Below are 17,101 nucleotides of genomic sequence, written 5' to 3'. Positions count from 1 at the left end.
AAAAAAAGTTACCCAGAAAAGCCCCCTCAAATCCATATTTCAAATCCCAACCCACCTTGGGCCATGTTTCCCACATGGGGCGGCTCCTGGTCCCTGATTTGCCCCCATGGACCAGGTCTGGCCCCAAAATCTGCCCCAGGGTGTTTGTTCCTCAGTGGGAAGAGCCAGAAGAGATGGAATTCATGGTGCTGGTGAGGAGCTGGGATCCCACCGGGGTGGCTCCTGCAATCCAGGGCTGAGAAAATCCATCCTGCTCGGTCAGAATCACGAATCCAGTTTCTTTTTTTGGGGGAAAAAGGAATTTTATTCCCTGCTCTCGTTGCAAAAAGGGTCTTAGGCATCATGTCTGCCCCAGCCAGCACTGGGAGCTTGGTCTGGGGAGTCTCAGACAAATCCAGGATGCAGGATCCCAGGGTGGGTTGGCCATGGAAGGGTATTTAAATTTTTTAATTATTTTAATTCTTTTTATTGCTTATTTTATGGCCGAGGCTTCAGGAATTTCTTGCCCCCTGATGGACTGTGGTGCCTGGGGGTGTTTTCTTTGAGTCCCCAAGCCCTGAGCACATTAGGATGTTGTCCTTTGCATCCTCACAGGAGGTAGAAATTAAAAAAGTAAGCAAATAATTCCACCTTTTCCTGCTTTTTTAGCCATCCTCTTATTCCCCTGCACTCCCAGGAGAGGCACCAAATGCAATTCGAGGTAGATGGGTTGTACTTGGAGCCATAAATCAACATATTTGCACATTATATTCAGATTGAAATGATGAAAAATACATTATTCCCTTTCTGCCTTCTTTTATTCTCCCAAATAAACGCAGCCAAGTCTCTATTTCTGGGGGATATTTATCACATTATTGCACCTTGGGCTCTTCCAAGATGGGGGGGGAGCAGCAGAACTTAATTCTTAGGTTTTCTTTTAGCTAAATAACCCCAATTTTTTAATTAAATTCTTCCATACACCTGTCAAGGCTACATATGGATTTAGGGGTGTACTTAGAAAATCCAGCTGTGCTGATAAATCCCCCTGGGGGGGGATGAGGGTGGAGGGAGGGGACTTTTTCTCCCTTCTTGGTGATTTATTAACATTTCTTTGATGCCATTGGAGATTCAGGTCTTACCTGCTTCTTCTGGGATCATCAGGGGAGGAAAAAAAGCCGGGGACGGTGGAGCTGGAGGGGTTATAAAGGGTGTGAAGTGTGAGGCTGCTCAGAATTCCAGCACCATGGGCCGAATCCTGCAGCTCCTCTGCTTCCTCCTGCTCCTCAGTCCCTGCCCCTGCGCCGTCATCACTGGGGTAAGTCCTGCTCCCACCCCCCGGGGTTTGTATGGATTCATCTTGGTTATACTGGGAAACAACACAGCAACCAGGCCTTTGTGCTGCTTGGTTTGGGTTGTTCTTTTCCCCCCCCCCCGTTTTTTCCCAATTTCTCTCTCATTTTTCCCACCTGTGGGTGCTGTTCCCTCCCCCAGCTTCTCCTCCCAGCCCCGTGTCAGCGGGGAAATGTGGGATTTTGGGAAGTTTTCCAGCAGGTAAAAATCAATATATCTTTATGGACATCTCCCAGAGCATGTTACCAATTGGAACAAGGGTTCGAACACCCCAAATTGTCCTTTTTCCTCCTAAATTTAGAGGAATTATTAACAGAGGTAGGAGCTGTCAGGATGCCAAGGGCCGGTGGTTGCTCACCCTGTCCATGGACTCAGAGTGCCCCTGAGCAAGCACTGGATTGAGGGTGGTGCTAAAAGTGAATTTTAGGGACAGAATCCAGGTTTTTGTGGTGCTCCCAGGGTCTGGATGCTGGTCTCAGCAAAGCCAGGCTTGGCTGAACCCCTCTTTTTCCTCTGGATTTTTCCTTGGAAAAACCAAGCATTTCCATCCCACTGATTTCTCCACTGACTCCTCAAAAAGAGGGATAATGATGCTTTCCTGGCTTTTCCCAGCCAATGGGAATTTGGGAGTTGACTTCAACTGGCTCTTGGTTCCTCTTTCCCTTCATAGCCAGACCTCTTTCTTTGCAGCCTGTGGTGATTTTGATCTCTCCAGCCTGGAGCTTCAGAGCCAGGTCAGGGGGATCCACCTCCATCCAGGGCCAAACAGACCCAGCAGCTCCTGGAATTATTCCAGGACTTATCCCAGGGCTTGAAATTATTCCAGGGCCACGTATTTTTAATACCACAAGGAAAGAGTTTGGATGTGCAGCTCCCTGGATGCCTGCAGCCCCCACCAGCCCCCTGAGTTTGCAGGTGAGGGTTATTGAGATCTGATTTTTAACAGAATTTGGGGTTTTTAAGGAGCTTTGGAAGCTCAGGGAGAATCAGGTTCCCACCAAGAAAGGGAATACTCTGTAAAATCCCCTTTCTGCCCAACCATGAGAGGGCTGCACCCCCCCCCACCCGCACCACACCCCCCCCCCCCCCCCCCCCACACCCCCCCCCCCCCCCCCCACACCCCACCCCACACCGCACCCCACACCACCACCCCCACCCCCCCCCCCCCCCCGCACCCACCTCCCCCACCCCCCCCCCCCCCCACCCCCCCCCCCCCCAAACACCCCCCCAAACACCCCACCCCAAAACTTTGCTTTTTGGTGGTTTTTTTTGTGGTTTTGCCCCAGCTGCAATTGCCACATCTCTTCAACCACAATGGGCTTGTGCTGGGAACTCCTGGGAAAGAAATCCCCTGGGAGGGGAGGGGAGGGCCCCCCGGGGGGGTGTTGGGTGAATCCCATCAGTTCTCCTTGTGCTGCCAACCCACCATCAGGCAGATGGGTCAGAGAAGGTTTGGGGAATGCAATGAGCCTCTCCAGTGATGGCCACCACATCCTGAGGGGAAAAATGGGACCTGCTTGGGGCTCAGAATATCCCCATCCACCTCCTCCTGGCATCGTGGGCTTCCAGGTGTGGGGGAGAGCTGAGGCAGTGTTTCCACCTGTGCCGCAGTTTCCCCATCCCTGTTTTCCAAAGTTTCATGTATTCTTTGGAGGGGAGAGGTTGAGTTGTTGGAATTACTCTGCTCCCACTAACAATAAAATTAAAGCTCTGGGAAATTGGGTTCCTGAGCAGTTTTCCAGGCTCGGCCGGGCGATATTCCCAGAGGGAGGATCTGGACAGTGGGTTTATCCCTCGCTGCTGCTGCTCTCCCTTGGCACCAATGCTGCTTTAAGTCAGGCAGCTGCAAACTTTCCCTCTGTGCCTCCCCCCACTGTGCCCATGAGGGATTTCCCCTTCATCCCACAAAACTCAGCCCCCCAATCCCACCCGTGCCCTGCCCCGAAACCTCCCCAGTTCAACCCAAACCGGCAGAACTGGGAACTGCCCCCCCCTTTCGGTTAAATCCCCAACCCCAGCGTGGGCTGATTCCACCACTGACCCCCCAAAAAGAGGGATAACGGTGCTTCTCCACCCTCCTCCTCCCCAGGCCTGCGAGCGGGACCCTCAGTGTGGCCGCGGGACCTGCTGTGCCCTGAGCCTGTGGCTGAGGGGGCTGCGGGTCTGCACCCCCCTGGGCCGGGAGGGGGACGAGTGCCACCCCTTCAGTCACAAGGTACAGCCTGGGGAGGGGGGACAAAGACCAGGAAGGGGCTCCAAGCTCCTCACGTGGGGGGAAAGCTCCATTAAACCCCGGGATGGAGAAGGGGTTGGTGGCGGGGGGGGGTGGGGGGGTGGGGGGGTGGGAGAGTGGTTTTCCGGGGAGGAGGAGCTGGGAATGGAGCTGATTCCTGAGGAGCCGGGTGCCAGCACTGCTACAGGGATGCTGTCATGCTCCTGGATCGGGATATTCCAAGGAAAAAGTGCTGAGGGAGGTGAGGAGGGAGCTGTGATGGGGGTGGGAACTGGACAAGGGAACCCAGTGCCAGACCTGTCCACCTCCAGCTCTTCCCACTGCCCTGAACTCTGGGATGGAGGTGGGGGACTGAGGGGGGAATTTGGGGTGAGGCTCTGGGTGGCACTGTGGGGTCCCAGAGCTGGGGCAGCTGTTTCAGCCTCTACATTATCTTGGGCAATCCACTGCATGTTCACAGCACCCTAAATCAGGGAATCATGGAGTGGTTTGGGGTGGAATGGACCTTAAAGATCATCTTGTTCCACTCCCTGCCGTGGGCAGGGACACCTTCCACTAGACCAGGTTGCTCAGAGCTCCATCCAACCTGGGCTTGATCCCTCAGGAATGCTGTGGATCTTGGCTGAGAGCTGGGGTTGAGCCACCAGCCCACTCCTTTGCAAGTAAAGCACAAACCACACCCCTCCAAACTGAGCCATAAATGCTCTGCCGAGCCAGAAGAAGCCAAGTTAAATCCCCAGAGCTTCCCCAGCTCCCTGATTTCTGTTGGATAAGAGCCCCCAGCACACTGGGATTAGCCCAGAGCTTGGTGCTGCTGCAGTCCCAGTTCCAGGAGGATTTAGCAGCAGCGTCCCAGCCTGAGGAAGAGCATCCCCCTCCCTGTGCTGTATTGATTGAACGCTCTGGGAGCAAGATTTAATGACTCTGCACCTTCTGCTTGCAAAGGAAGGGCTTCAGAGGGATCACAAACTAATTTCAGGCACATTCCTATCAAACCTCTGAGAAAATCCACGGATTTTCTCAGGGCTATGGTGCCATTGATCATTCCTGGGGCCATGACACCTCGTTTCTCTCACTGTTTCTCTGCAGGTCCCTTTCTTTGGGAAGCGCCAGCACCACACCTGCCCCTGTCTGCCCAACCTCCTGTGCTCCAGGTTCCTCGACAGCCGCTTCCGCTGCTCCAGCCACTTCAAAAACATCCATTTTTAGGGGGATTCTCCCTAAAAACCCACCCATGAGCCCACAGCACCCGTGTCTTGCCCCTTCCCGTGCTGTCAGGTGCCCACAGAGCACCAGGCAGCCTCAAAGTGCTTTTCTGAGGTGGACGGTGTCATTTTGAGATGTTCTGTGGGGAAATTGAGGCCAAGCTGCTCCAACATGTGGCCCAGCAAAGCTCTGCCCCAGCAAAGCTCTGCCCCAGCAAAGCTCTGCCCCAGCCCAGAGCAGGATCCGGCTCCAGCATCCTCTGGGTGTCCCTGGATCGAGGGGCAGTGCATGGCAAATGCCTGTGGCCTCACAAATCCCTTTTCCCCAAGCTGTTGGCTCCATGTCCTGGATGCTTCCAGGGAGTTCCCACCTCCCTGCTTTGTTTTATCCAGCAGAAGTCAAGGATGAGGAAATTTGAGGAGTGAAAGCAGATGCCAAGCAGCCAAGAGCTTCCTCCCATGTTTTTTAATCCTGGCACACGATAAATTTTGGGATGTGAAGCTGAGCAGCAGCATCTCATGTTCCAGAGCACCTGCAGGGCTGGGGGAGACGGAGTTTAACCTATCTCATATTTTTCAGTTGTGAAAAACAAAAATCAAAGGGGCAGAAACTTCATTCTGTGGGGAGGTGGAGCGTTTTGATCAACGCCCAAAAACTGCAGCTTGTGCCCAAACTGTCCCAAATCCAAACCCTCTGCAGCATCCTCAGAGCTGCTTTACCTCTGCAATTCCCACTGGATAAATCAGCTCTGTAATGATGGTTCCCATCGTGACACTGCCCAGTTGTGGCTTATCAGGATGATCTAATCTGACCCACAATTAGATCAAATCCATACCAAGTAGCTGTGGGGAATCAAGGAATGGCTTTTCCCAAAGTCCAGGCAGGAAGAGGCTGAGGCAGAGCTGGTTGGAGCTGTGTTGTGCCAGATGTGGGGCTGGGATGTAGGGGAAGGTTTTCCAGCCTCGGCATCTCCCTGAGGTTCAGGCACTGTACGAGATTTTGGGGGTTCTCTTTCTGGCAGGTGAATTTGAGAGGAGAATGGGACATTAAAGGTCGTTAAAGTGCTAAAAGTGATTTCGGACACGTGTTTTCAGTTCTGCTCTGAAATACATTGTGCAAAATTCGTGTGTTGCTTGAGTTTCCTGCTTCCAACAGCAACCCCTGGGCACAATAAAGACAAATATTAAAGAATAATAGTCAGCATTTACAGCAAAAAACATCTCAAAATTATTGGGATCCTTTCAGGCAGAAGCAGGGCTTAAACACAAAACTCAGGTTTGGGTTTGGGTTCTCCTTGTGCAGAAATGACCTTGGAGAACCCTTGGAGTTTGGTGCTGGGGCTTCACCCTGGTGAGGCCTGGGTTTGGTGGGGCTTGCTGGGATTTGATGGGGTTTGGGGGGTTAGGTGGGGTTGGGTGGGGATTAGTGGGCATTTTTGTGGGTTTTTGGTGGGATTATCATGGAATTTGTTGGGGTTTGCTGGGGCTTGGTGGGTTTTAGTGGGGTTTTGAGGGGTTTGGATGGGTTTTGGTGCTATACCAACACCTGTTTCTATTTCTCCAGCCCCCAAAGGACCCCAGTGTGTGGCTGTGGCAGGCACTGCCTTGGGATTTGGGGTTTGAGGCCAGGCAAAAGCTTCTCTGCACTTGTTCTTCCCCCAAAAAATCATAAGTTTGGTGAAAATAAACCACTGCGACGATCAGGTTGATTCTATTTAGGGTGGGGTTTTTTGTTTTACACATCAGAATTTTTTATTTTTATTTACAAGAGAAAAGTCCTGCAGCATCTGCCCAGGTGGGTGAGTTTGTGGTACCATCACCTGGCACTGTGAACACCACAAAAAAACCCTCTAGAAATGGACCCCAGAGCAATATTGAGGGGAAAAGTCAAGAAAAACCCTATAATAATTCATAAAACTGTTAAATATATATATGGTTTCATGGTTTGGGCCTGTTTCCTTAACCTGCTTTCCCTATTAGCTGCCTCTGGCCACCCACCAGCTTGGAAGTGTGCAGAAGGGGCTCTGAGTTTGGGATTTTGTTTAATTTCTAGACAACTCCCAGGGGAAAATACTGCAAAGTGTTTTCTCTCAGCAGAAACAACAACAAGAAATAAAACGACTTAACAGCTCCTTCCCATCCTCAGTTCCCATTCTGGGGGGACCTCCCAGACTCCAGGGCAGCACTGCCTGGTGGGAATTATCAAATCCTGGTGGGAATTATCAAATCCTGGTGGGAATTATCAAATTCCTGGTGGTTTTAAACTACAGGAGGTGACAGTTTAGTGGGAAGTCACTGGATTCTGGCACAAATAGAGGAACATTCTCATTGAAAGACCAGGCTCTGCTTGATTTTGAATCGTAAATTGAAGGAGTCAGGAGTTGTCCATAATAAAGATTATGGATAAGGTCCCTTTCCTGCATCCCTGCAGGGTTTTCCCTGCAGTTAAGCAGAAAAAAACACTTTTAAACTGCTTTCGAATTGCATTTAGGGGAGCAAAACTTAGAAAATATCCTTTTTATTTTCCCCTAGAGGTGCAAAGTTCCACCCAGAGCAAAAGCAGCAAAGCTCCAGCTCCATCCTCCTGTGGGGACAAGGAGAAAAGTCAACTTTCCCTTGAAATCAGGAGCACCAGGGGCTGTTTGATTCCCAGGAGCTGCTTTTCCCCCAGGGAATGGTGCCAAGGGCCCCTTTCATCCCCCAGCACGTGTGTTTGATGTTCTGCCTCCAAGGTGAAACGTGCCTGGCTGGACGTGCCAGAGTGGAATGGGACAGGGAGGGGACACGGCTGGGGTCTGACTGGGGCAGGGTTGGATCTGACTGGGACAGGGTTGGGATCTGACTGGGACAGGGTTGGGATCTGACTGGGACAGGGTTGGGATCTGACTGGGACAGGGTTGGGATCTGAGCAGGACAGGGTTGGGATCTGACTGGGACAGGGTTGGGATCTGACTGGGACAGGGTTGGGATCTGGTCAGGACATGGTTTGGATGTGACCAGGACAGGGTTTGGATCTGGTCAGGACAGGGTTTGGATCTGGTCAGGACATAGCTGGGACCTGATCAGGACATGGCTGAGGTATCAGAAACCTGCAACATCCTGGTGATGCTCCCAGGTCTGAATATTCTACACCTAAAATAATTGCATGGAGGGTTTCCAAACAGCAGGGAAATATTCTATTCCTATTCCTATTCCTATTCCTATTCCTATTCCTATTCCTATTCCTATTCCTATTCCTATTCCTATTCCTATTCCTATTCTATTCTATTCTATTCTATTCTATTCTGTTCTATAATTCTTCTATTTCTATTGTTATTAATCAATTCTGTTCTATTCTAATTAAATTTTAATTCTCTATTCTTCTGTAACGATATTTTAGTCTAGTCTATAATTCTCTTCTCATTCTCTTATTCTAATTGGTTCTAATTATCTTATGTTCTAATTCTCCTCTCTATTCTATACTATTCTATTTTCTTCTAATTATTCTCTTCTCTAATGCTACTCCATTCTATAATTCTTCTAATTCTATTATTCTACTCTACTGTGTTCTATTTTAATTATATTCAATTCTCTGTCCTACTCTAATTACTCTTGGAAGTCAGGGGGTAAATTTGATCCAAGAGCAACCTTTGGAAACTGCTTGGCTATGCCAGAATTAATACTGGACTTTGGGAGCTTTATATACACATTTTTTTTGGGGGGGGGAGGCTTGGAGTGAGCCTCTGTTCTCAAGGCAGTTCCTAAAATTCATCCCAATGGTTTTCCTCGTTTAAATCCATCTTAAACTCCTGCCCCAGACCAAATTGGGATGAGCTTTGTTGCCTTTTTGGTGACCGTAGCCCAGCCCCAGCCCCTTCCCACTCCTGCACAAACCACCTGGATGATTCCAGACGGTTCCCTTCCTGAAAAATCGTTATAAATTCCCACTTCATTCCACAACAAGATCACAGGAACCCACTGACCCCCATAACATCCCAGTGGGGAGGGGATGGAGGGGCTCTGCCCACAGCATCCTTCCTAAAAGTGGCAATTTCCGCAGGAAATTCAACAGGAAACTAAAAATAAAGATCCAAAAGCCAAAAAAATAAAGATCCACAGATCCATGCTGTCCACAGAGAAATCTCCTGCAGCTGCCACCAAGTTTGGGGGTCTGGAGCAGGTGGAGTTGCTCAGGATGTGCTGCTGAAATAAAAGCAGCCCCAGCGGAGCCATCCAGCATCCACATCCCACCTCTCCCGTGTCCTTCCCTCCCCGCATCCCTCCCGCTCCCTCGGCACGCCGGGAATGCCGGGCGGATCCCCGGAGCCGGGAATGCCGGGCGGATCCCCGGAGCCGGGAATGCCGGGTGGATCCCCGGAGCCGGGAATGCCGGGCGGATCCCCGGAGCCGGGAATGCTGGCGGATCCCCGGAGCCGGGAATGCCGGGCGGATCCCCGGAGCCGGGAATGCCGGGCGGATCCCCGGAGCCGGGAATGCTGGCGGATCCCCGGAGCCGGGAATGCTGCGCGGATCCCCGGAGCCGGGAATGCTGGCGGATCCCCGGAGCCGGGAATGCTGGCGGATCCCCGGAGCCGGGAATGCCGGGCGGATCCCGGGAGCCGGGAATGCCGGGCGGATCCCGGGAGCTCGGGGGAGCTTTAATGCCGGTGAATGGTCCCGTATCTCCGGGCAAACCCCGCCGAGAGGGCTCAGCGCCCGCAGGGTCACCTTGTCCTGTTTGCATCCAGCGGGACTAATTGGATTTTCCTGATAACAGCGGGCTCCGAGCAGGAAAAACGTGCATAACCCCCCCCCCCAGCCCCTCCCCGGGGGCTCACACACGTCAGCACCCACGGGGCCCCTTCCCCATCCCAGCCGGGGCAGGGGGGGGTCATTAACGGGGGATCCCACTGCTGTTTGCCAAGAAAAGTCAAAATCCTGCCCCTGGCTCTGGGGTCCAACGTCAGGATGTGGAGCTGCTGGGAGTGAGTCCAGAGAGGCCTTGGAGATGCTCCAAGGACTGGAGAACCTTTGCTTTGGAGACTGGGAGAGCTGGGGGGGTTCTCCTGGAGAAGGGAAGGCTCCAGAGAGACCTTGGAGCCCCTTGCAGGGCCTAAAGGGGCTCCAGGAGAGCTGGAGAGGGACTGGGGACAAGGGATGGAGGGACAGGACACAGGGAATGGCTTCCCACAGCCAGAGGGCAGGGATGGATGGGATATGGGGAAGGAATTCCTCCCTGTGAGGGTGGGGAGGCCCTGGAATGCATTTCTCAGAGGATGCCCAATCCCTGGAAGTGTCCAAGGCCAGGTTGGACGGGGCTTGGAGCAACCTGGGTTAGTGGAAGGTGTCCCAGGAGAACCCAGCAGGGGTTCCACCTGCTGCCAACGTGCATCCAGCACATGAGGCTGAGGCTCTGCAGGAGAACAGGGCTTTGTAGGGTCTCCCCAATCCCACACAGAGCAAGGCAGCCCCTTTCATCCCTTCTCTTCTCTTCACCATCTCCTCTCTGAGGTTGCTTGGAGCAACCTGGCTTAGTGGAAGGTGTCCCTGCCCACGGCAGGGGTGGGACTGGATGGGATTTAAGGTCCCTTCCAACCCAAACCATTCCAGGATTCCATGGTTCTGTGCCCAAAACCAGGCAGTGCCTGGTTGGGATGCAGGATCTGGGGCCTAAAGAATGGAGGGTTTGGGGAGGGGATGCAGGGGGGAGCATGAGCACGATGGAATCAGCCCCCACCCTCCCTGGTGACGTGTTTGCCCCTGTTTGCCGAGTCCTTCGTTCCCTGCCTGTCACCTGCCTTGGCCAGGTGCCCAAAGGAGGGGAGGGGGCATCTCCCGTTGGGCCCATTGGCTCCTGGCACTGCTGGTGGAATTCCTGCTGGCTTTATAAAGCCCCAGGAATTCTCCCTGGCTATCCTGGGACGATGCAGCTCCTCGTGCTCCTCTGCACTGCCTCTGCCCTCGCCCAGGGGCTCACCAGGTGAGTCACCACAGCATCACCCCGGGGTCACCTGAGCCAGGTGAAGGGAGAAGATGAGTAATCCCAGCCTTTTCATGGCTTTGGGATGTAGAGGTGAGGTCTGAGGCTTGGGAAAGCTGCTCCAGGGGTGCAGAGAATGATGGGGTGCCCGGGGGAGGGCTGGTTTCTAGGGTTGTTTTGGGGTTTTGGAGAAATCCTCCTGACCCAGAGTTTTTTGGAAGTTTCCTGTGTTCCTGGAACAGCAGGAGCATTGAAGGTGTTAAATCCTTCTTGCAGGAGCTGCAGGCAGCAAAATCCCATCAAACTCTTCTTTTTCTTTGTGGTTTTTTTTTTTCTTTTAATTCCTTCTTTCTTTTCCTCCTTGTTCCAGACTGCCCTTGGAAAGGGGGAAGAAGCTGCGAGAGATCCTCAGGGAGAAGGATTTGCTGTGCCAGTTCTTCCAGGACCATCACTATGACATTGGCACCAAATTCCCACATGCTTTTCCCAATGGAACCAAAATGGCCGTGGAGCCCCTGCTGAACGCCCTGGACGTGAGTGTGGGCTCTCATCCCCAGGGCGGGTTTGTGGGATGTCCATCCCTTATCTGCATGGACCAAACCCAAATCCTTTCACCCCAAATCTCACATTTTTCCCCTCTCCTTGCCCTGGACAGAGAGATGTCCCCCCAGAAGCTCTGCTGGAAGCAGGGTGCCCCCATGAAAAGGGAGACCATGAAAGTTGAAAGCCTGCGGAAGCTCCGGGCTTGGTTTCATGCCTTAAAATCCCCCCCTGTCCCTGCTGTCCCACAGGTGGAGTATTATGGGACCATCTCCATTGGCACCCCACCACAGGACTTCTCCGTGGTCTTCGACACCGGCTCCTCCAACCTCTGGGTTCCCTCTGTCTCCTGCACCAGCCTGGCTTGTCGTAAGTAAGAGCTTCCCATTTGAGCAGAGCCAGGTCCAGCTGCACATCCTGGGCTTGTAACTGAGCCTAAAAGTTGGGTGACATTGCCAGGGAACTGGGGTCACCCCCCTGGATCCATCCCATCCGTGCAGGGCTCTGGAGTGATGAGTGTTTGGGGTGTAGGACCTGCTCAGTGCTCGGCTCCACGGGGGGATAGGATTAGTGCTCACTGCCTCAGCTTCCCCACCTGTGATGGGAATTCCCGTGGACCCCTGGTTCTGGAGGAGGGGGAAGGACACGCAGCAAATTCTCACAGCTAAATTGTTCCCAAAGGCAGGATAATGAGCTTCCCTCCCCCCTTAGGCTTGGCCTTGCTCAGAGGCTTCATTTTGTGGTTTCCCCCTTATCCAGAAACCCACCAGGTGTTTGACCCCTCCAAGTCCTCAACCTACAGGAGCACGGGGCAGAGCCTGTCCATCCACTACGGCACTGGGGAGATGGAGGGAACTGTGGGCTCCGACACCGTCACCGTGAGTGTGTCCCCTGGGCCTTCTCCACCTGCTGACACCAGCATCCCAGTGCCTGATCCAAACCTCATGGCACCCTCCCCATCCTTAGGTTGCATCTCTGGTGGACACCAACCAGCTCTTTGGCTTGAGCACCGCGGAGCCCGGCGAGTTCTTTGTCCATGTCAAATTCGACGGGATCCTGGGCTTGGGATTCCCAAACCTGGCAGCTGGTGGGATCACGCCGGTCTTTGACAACATGGTGAATGAGAGCTTGGTGCAGGAGAACCTCTTCTCAGTCTACCTGTCCCAGTAAGTCCCGTGGATCCCAGGATGGGGGAGGTGGTGGACGCATCTCATGCGTGTTGTTGCATTTTGTGGTGGCTCCAGCTCTGTTGTCACTGTTGCCATCAGGTGTTGTCTCTATATCATGACATGCTGGGGGCCACCACACTCACTGGGGACCAGTTTCCAGGCACACGATTCCCTTTTTTGAGGTCCAAAGTCCTGCCCCTGCGCCGGTGCCGAGGGCGGTGGCCGTGGCCGTGCCATCACAATCAGTGTCTCACTCCATGGGACACACACTCCTGCTCTGAAGCCACATGGCAAAACTTCCCCTGGTTTTCTTTCCTTCATCACCCAGTGAGGCAACAGGGAGTGTGGTCATCTTCGGGGGCGTCGATGAGTCCTGTTTCACCGGCTCCATCCGCTGGATCTCCGTCTCTTACCAGGGCTACTGGCAGATCTCCATGGACAGGTAAATCAGCTCTGCTGGTCTGTGCTCACTTTGACATTGCTTCTAAAGAGACGGGGACCCACCACCATCAGAGCCTTTCCACTGCCATCTAACACCCCGTGGCTGAGGGATGAAGAAGTTAAGGGGCCAAAATCCGTAGTACTTTGGTAGTTGCCACCCAAAATTAGGATGCTTTGGGCCTGAGGCACAGCCCAGTTCCTACCCTGTGATTTTGGGGATGTCTCTGGTGATGAGTAGAGCAAAGTTATGGTCCCAAACCTCCTTTTTTTGGGCTCAGCTGGGTCTCACCTTGCCGAGCTGAGTTCAGTGCTCGTGTGTGCAACACTGGCTGTGTTCCCACTGGCACTGCAAACTCCAGGAGGGAAAAGGCTCAAGGGAAGAACTTTGGGTTCACCCAACTTTAATAAAAGGAGTTAAACCCCATCACTAGGGTCCATCTAGTTGTTTAATGCCCCCGTGGTTTGTCTCCCCTCCCAGCATCATCGTGAACAGCCAGGAGGTTGCCTGCAGTGGTGGCTGCCAGGCCATCATCGACACCGGCACGTCCCTTGTGGCCGGGCCACCCTTGGGCATCAGCAACATCCAGAGGGCACTTGGGGCCAGGCAGGACAGCAATGGAGAGGTGAGAGTCCTCCCTGCTCGCCCTGGAGCCCACCTGGCACTGTGGAGCCAGTGCCAAATCTGACTCCGTGCACAGGGACAGTGCTCATGGCAAACATCAGATACCTCCAGTAGAGCTCACGCTGAGACACCACCAGTGTCCACTTTATTCCAGGAAATCACAGAGTCAGAATATGCTGAGTGGGAAGGGACCCACAAGGATCATCCAGTCCAACCCCCGGCCCTGCCCTGGACACCCCAAAATCCCACTCTGTCCCTGAGATCATTGTCCAAACCTTCCTGGAGCTCTGACAGCCTTGGGGCCGTGCCCACTGCCCTGGGGAGCCTGGTCAGTGCCCAGCCACCCTCTGGGGGAAGAACCTTTTCCTGAGATCCAATCTAAACCCCCTGACACAACTCCAGCCATTCCTTCAGGTCCTGTCACTGGTCACAAGAGTAAAGCAATCTGTGCTGCCCCTCCACTGTCCCTCCTGAGGATATTGAAGACCCCAGCAAGGTCTCTCCTCACTCCTTGCCCTCTGAACACGTTGTTTCCCTCCTAAGAGCCCCTTCCCTCTGCTCCCTGCAGCACAGTGTGAACTGCAGCTCCGTTCCTGCCATGCCTGATGTCATCTTTGTCATCGATGGTCTCCAGTACCCTGTGTCTGCCTGGGCTTACACTGAGCAGGTGAAGTGGAACCAGCTGGTCCTGCTTGCAAGGACCTCTCAAGGTCCTTCTCCTCTCTCCAGTGGCTCTGTTTCCCTTGGCTTCTCCCATTCCCATGGGAGACAGCAGACGAGTGGCCATGAGCCTCCGGAGCTGTGCAAGGAAAGGCACCAGCTCACACCTCCCCCATTTGCCTTTTCTTGCTCCGCTGCAGCACGACCCAGGATCCTGCACAAGCAGCTTCCAGACCACCTCTGGAGACCTTTGGATCCTGGGAGACGTCTTCCTCAGGGTGTACTACAGCATCTTTGACCGGGCCAACAACCGCGTGGGACTGGCCAGGGCTGTTTAGAGCCACCCTGGTGATGTGGTTTCACCTCCTGCCAGACCACAGCCGTGGGTCTGGGCACAAATAAAGTGCTGATGGTTCAGAGTCGGTGGCTGCACGTTTATTCCTCATGGAATGGTGGGAATCAGGAAGGAGCTCTTAAACACCTGCTGCTTTGTGGTGATTTAGGAGCATTGGGTCATCACAGGCCTACAGACTTTAAGAGCTGCAGGGACTGAGGGGGGAAGCCCCTTTTATTGGGGCTATATCAAGAGAGTGATTTTGGAAAACCCAGATTTCCACCCAGGGAGGGTGAACTCACCATCCCAGACACAGCCCATGTCAGAGCAGATCCCTGCAGACCCACAACCATGTCCCACCAGTAGCTTCCATGTCCCATGACCCAGTAAATCCCCATCTCTGGGCTCAGGGCTGGGGTCAGGCAGCCCCAAAACATCTCAGGGCAGTGAATCCCTTAGGAAAATGTGGCTTGACTGGAGTTTTCCCTTGGACAACCCAAGAGAGCAGGGCAGGAAAAGGCTCTCACCCAGTACCTCCCATGGAGAGGCTTTTACAGGAGCACAGAACCTACAGAATTCCCATTTTCCTAAAGGAAACGACCTCCAGACACATTGAACCCTATTAAAAGTGGAGGTTGCCTCTTTCCCTGGGAGCAGCTGCACTGGAATTTCTCAGCAGGAAGCTGGGAAAGAAATCCAAGTCTCTGCTGCTTCATTCCTGCTGTGCTGAGGAAAAAGGAACTATTTGCATTATTTATTGATCAGTGAGGCTCCATCACTGGGCCTCATTCCCTACCTGATGGGAACAGGGATGTAGAGGGAAAAATCCAGGAAATCAGAGTTGGAAATTAATTTTTCTCTTCTCTCACTGTGCAAAAGTTGAGCTGACCATAAAGCAGGACGTGATGTGGGATGGTGGTGGTGTGATTTATCCCACCCCAACTCCCTGGGATCACACATTCCCAGGGTTCCCAGCCTCAGCTGCTGGGAATCCCTCGTGCCCAAGCAGAAGAGGGATGGCAGCCTGGATTTTGGGCAGAGGGACCTTTCTCTCAGCTCCATCACAGGAATTTTCTCACTGTTACGAGCAACAAGGAATGAGGCTGGTGCAGTGGGACCCACATCTCCAAGGATCAGTGGTCCATGGACCTTCCCTGCTGGGATGGACAAGACCTGCAGGAGCACCCAGGGGCTGTAGCTGTGCTCTGAGTGGGTGGGATGGGAGTGGGATGTTGGTCCTTGCCCCTAAATGCTGTGCCAGGAGGCAGATCCTAAACCCTCCTGGCATGGCCATCCTGCACCAGTGCCAAGGAGCCCCTGGAAAACATCACCCTGGAATGGGCTTCCTCCATGGGAGCATCCCTCCGGCCAGAAACACCCTTCTCACATCCATGTTCACACGTGCAATAAAGGAATGAACCAGCTAAAAGCTTCCAAGCATGAATTAGAGAGAGGGAAACCCACGTCTGGACTGTCTCCAGCAGGGAATGTCTGTCCTGGAGTGCCATCTCCTGGCGAGATCTGAGCTCCTGGGCACCAGATCCCCATCCCTGGAAGTGTCCAAGGCCAGGTTGGACGGGGCTCGGGGCAACCTGGGCTAGTGGAAGGTGTCCCTGCCCACGGCAGGGGGTGACTCTGGGTGGTCTTTAAGGCCTCTACCAACCCAAACCGTTCTGGGATTCTCGGGACATTCCGCTCCAAGGAGGAGGGAGATGTTTCTGGATGACGAATATTTCACGCCTGGCCTCAGGTTCTGATTTGTCCCAGGGAAAAAAAGCAGCCAGGAAACACCTTTCTGATAAAGCAGAAGACAGATTTCTTGCCTTCTTTTTAGCTTTTCCTTTGGCAAAATTTCCAGAGGGAATTCAGCCTGTGTGAGGGAGGACATGAAGGATTGGCTCCTTAGGGCTTGAGTCCAGAACAGGACTGTTACTGAGAGCTTTTTATGGATTTCACTGAGCTCTGAGCTTTGGGCTTCTATCTGGGAAGGCACCAAGCTGCAAACTGTGCAGGCAAATGGGGTTTCTGGCAGGTTTTTATCAAGCACCAGCTGAGTGTTGACACTTTGAATTCACAGCCTGGTTTTCCTCCCCTTTAGGATAAATAGGAAGTTAATGAGTCTGGAGGGGTTTAATGGCTCTGACCCCATCCTTGTGATATAAATCAGGGATTTGCTTTGGACCTGGCTTCCCACAGTGGATGGTGGGAGCCAAACTGCTGGGGAAACCTCTGCAGAGCTCACGGGTCTGGAGAGTTATAATTATCTGTTTTCCAGAGAAGCTGTGGCTGTTCCATCCCTGGAAGTGTCCAAGGCCAGGTTGGATGGGGCTTGGGGCAACCTGGGCCAGTGGAAGGTGTCCCTGCCCATGGCAGGGGGTGGAATGAGATGGGCTTTAAGGCCCTTGCAACCCAAACCCTTCTGGGATTTTATAATGTCCTGTGCTTCAACCCTCCCACACACAATTCCCAGCTGGGGACCAGTCAGAATTCCCAGCTGGGAGCAGCACAAAGCCAAGAACAAAAAGCTGAGTCCAAATAAACAATGTTTCCTGCATGCCAGACTTTGAAGCATTTATTCCTTTATTTGAAGATAAAGTTTACAAGTGAAT

The 17,101-nt window shown here is 53.1% G+C and overlaps 2 protein-coding genes across 2 annotated transcripts; both read left to right on the top strand.

Moving 5' to 3' along the window:
• The first annotated feature begins 543 nt into the window (after positions 1 to 543).
• PROK1 (prokineticin 1) lies at positions 544 to 4,934 on the top strand. Its single transcript, XM_027750606.2, has 4 exons — positions 544 to 612; positions 1,106 to 1,294; positions 3,419 to 3,544; positions 4,652 to 4,934. The coding sequence occupies exons 1-4, from the start codon at positions 571 to 573 to the stop codon at positions 4,769 to 4,771; spliced, it is 477 nt and encodes a 158-aa protein (XP_027606407.2). The 5' UTR covers positions 544 to 570; the 3' UTR covers positions 4,772 to 4,934.
• A 5,736-nt stretch (positions 4,935 to 10,670) lies between these two features.
• Positions 10,671 to 14,577, top strand: LOC114003546 (embryonic pepsinogen-like). The gene is made up of 9 exons (XM_027750609.2): positions 10,671 to 10,726; positions 11,097 to 11,259; positions 11,518 to 11,635; positions 12,026 to 12,144; positions 12,233 to 12,432; positions 12,764 to 12,877; positions 13,355 to 13,499; positions 14,067 to 14,165; positions 14,359 to 14,577. Exons 1-9 carry the CDS (start codon positions 10,671 to 10,673, stop codon positions 14,494 to 14,496), a joined length of 1,152 nt encoding a protein of 383 aa, XP_027606410.1. The 3' UTR covers positions 14,497 to 14,577.
• The last annotated feature ends 2,524 nt before the right edge of the window (positions 14,578 to 17,101 follow it).

This window comes from Pipra filicauda, unplaced genomic scaffold (genome assembly GCF_003945595.2).
Source record: "Pipra filicauda isolate LSUMZ 115617 unplaced genomic scaffold, ASM394559v2 scaffold172_size1731463_pilon, whole genome shotgun sequence".
Classification (NCBI taxonomy): domain Eukaryota; kingdom Metazoa; phylum Chordata; class Aves; order Passeriformes; family Pipridae; genus Pipra; species Pipra filicauda.
Note: the sequence above shows the minus strand (reverse complement) of the source record. Positions and strands in the feature narration are given on the sequence as shown.